This window comes from Drosophila bipectinata, chromosome 2R (genome assembly GCF_030179905.1).
Source record: "Drosophila bipectinata strain 14024-0381.07 chromosome 2R, DbipHiC1v2, whole genome shotgun sequence".
In the NCBI taxonomy this organism is placed as follows: Eukaryota; Metazoa; Arthropoda; class Insecta; order Diptera; family Drosophilidae; genus Drosophila; species Drosophila bipectinata.
Genome location: NC_091737.1, coordinates 1,911,646 through 1,913,416, shown reverse-complemented (window position 1 = coordinate 1,913,416; position 1,771 = coordinate 1,911,646). Strand labels below are relative to the sequence as shown.

The 1,771-nt window shown below is 53.8% G+C and overlaps 1 protein-coding gene across 1 annotated transcript; it reads left to right on the top strand.

Annotated features, from left to right (window-relative positions):
* Positions 1-273: 273 nt before the first annotated feature.
* On the top strand, positions 274-768 carry LOC122321155 (uncharacterized). The gene has a single exon (XM_043210583.1). The coding sequence runs from the start codon at positions 274-276 to the stop codon at positions 766-768; it is 495 nt and encodes a 164-aa protein (XP_043066518.1).
* Positions 769-1,771: the final 1,003 nt, after the last annotated feature.

The window sequence follows — 1,771 nt, the reverse complement described above, 5'->3', positions numbered from 1 at the left end:
GACGAACCCTGGGCTGACGGACAGCTTTATTCTGTCACCTGAGTACGCGGAGTGAACTCTCGCCGAAATGGCTGCCAGGCTAATGCAGTTTCTGCCCCCTGCCCGCTAAAATTTGGCAAGTCTCCAGAAAACTCTCCATAGGTGTCGTCACTAAGCTGGCCGTGCAGGCTCAGATGAACCATTCCTGACCAACGCGGATCTGGCTCTGAACTCTACACCTCGTAAGGGCTAGAGTCAACCCTAGCATGGACCCCACTAAGCGCAAAGGTAACCATGGGATCATGGTTACCTTGTGGTTATCTTGTGCGCTCCTTGTCGCACAAGATCGAAATCGAGTGTAGGGATCTGGATGAGATCACTACAAAGGAGGAGGTTTCTGAAGCCATTGGAAAGCTGGTGGAATCTCCAGGGGTGCCGGTAAGCGACATCCTTTTAAGGAAGACTTTTGGCCAGACGCAGACAGCTATAATTAGACTGCCTGCCACGTGTGCACGGAAAGCAACGAAGATAGTCTGGTTGAAAGTAGGCTGGATGCGGGGCAGACTCAGGAAAGGACCAGAGTTTGGGCACATTGCGAAACAGTGTCAGAGAGCCATCGACCGCTTACGAATGTGCAAGAGATGTGGCAAGGACGGCCATATGGCAAAAGACTGCGCGGAAGAACCTAAGTGCGCGCTCTGCAGCAACGCCGGGAAGGAAGCAGGACACATAACAGAAGTGCACCCAGCTCAACCTCAACCATTGCGAGGCGGCTCAGTCTCTGCTTAGGCAGGCGGTCAGAGACGAGCAGACACAGGTAGTCCTCATCTCGGAACCATATAGAAGCATCCCAGGAAACGGATAGCTGGCAAGCAGCTGCAAGGGAGCGGCTCTGTGATCAACGGAGACGGCCAAAATAAAGGGGGTTACATTTAATAGCTGCAACGGTAGGTTGGCGGGGGCCAAAATGGGAAATCTCGCGCTACCTAAGGATGCTACGAAGCTTGGTTGCGGATGCAAGAGGCAGATCGCCGGGGGTCATTGGAGGGGACTTCAACGCCTGGTGCCCGGAGTGGGGAAGCCGAGCACCGAACGAGAGGGGCACCAGTCTCCTGGAACACTTCGCGGCACTGGACGTGGTTTTGGCCAATAGAGGCCAAAAGCTGACGTACAGCAAGGCAGGGTGTGGAAATATCATCGACATCACCTTCGTTAGCAGCGCACTAATAAGGAGGTGCAACTGGGAGGTCAGCGACGCTAGGTGGGGCACAGCCTACAAGGTCGTCATGAAAAGGATTAATGGGCAAGAACACCTTAGACCAACATGCCCTACCCTATTAAGGAAAATAGTGGAGGCTCTGTTCCCAAAGCACCCGCCAAAAAGGGAGACTATACCAGCCGATGATGGGGAGCCGTGTATGCCAGTTACGGAGGAGGAGATCCGGAGCTACGCAAAAAAGATAAAGGCTGGAAAGACTCCAAGACCAGACGGAGTGCCAAATTCCGTCCTGAGGTAGGCCATGCAGGAGAAACCGGAGGTCTTCGCTGAGACCTTCAACAAATGTCTTCAGCACGGCAAAAAGCACTTTTCCAAAAAAAGTGGAAGAGGCAGAACCTCATTCTGCCGCCGAAAGGGAACAAGGCGACAGACGACCCATCATGATTCAGGCCCATATGTCTCCTAGACACAGTAAGGAAAGACCTCGAGATGGCCATCGCTACCCGCGTCTCGAAATTCGCTGAGGCCAAAGGAACGCTCTCGGTCAGACAGCACGGCTTCCGTAAGGCGCGC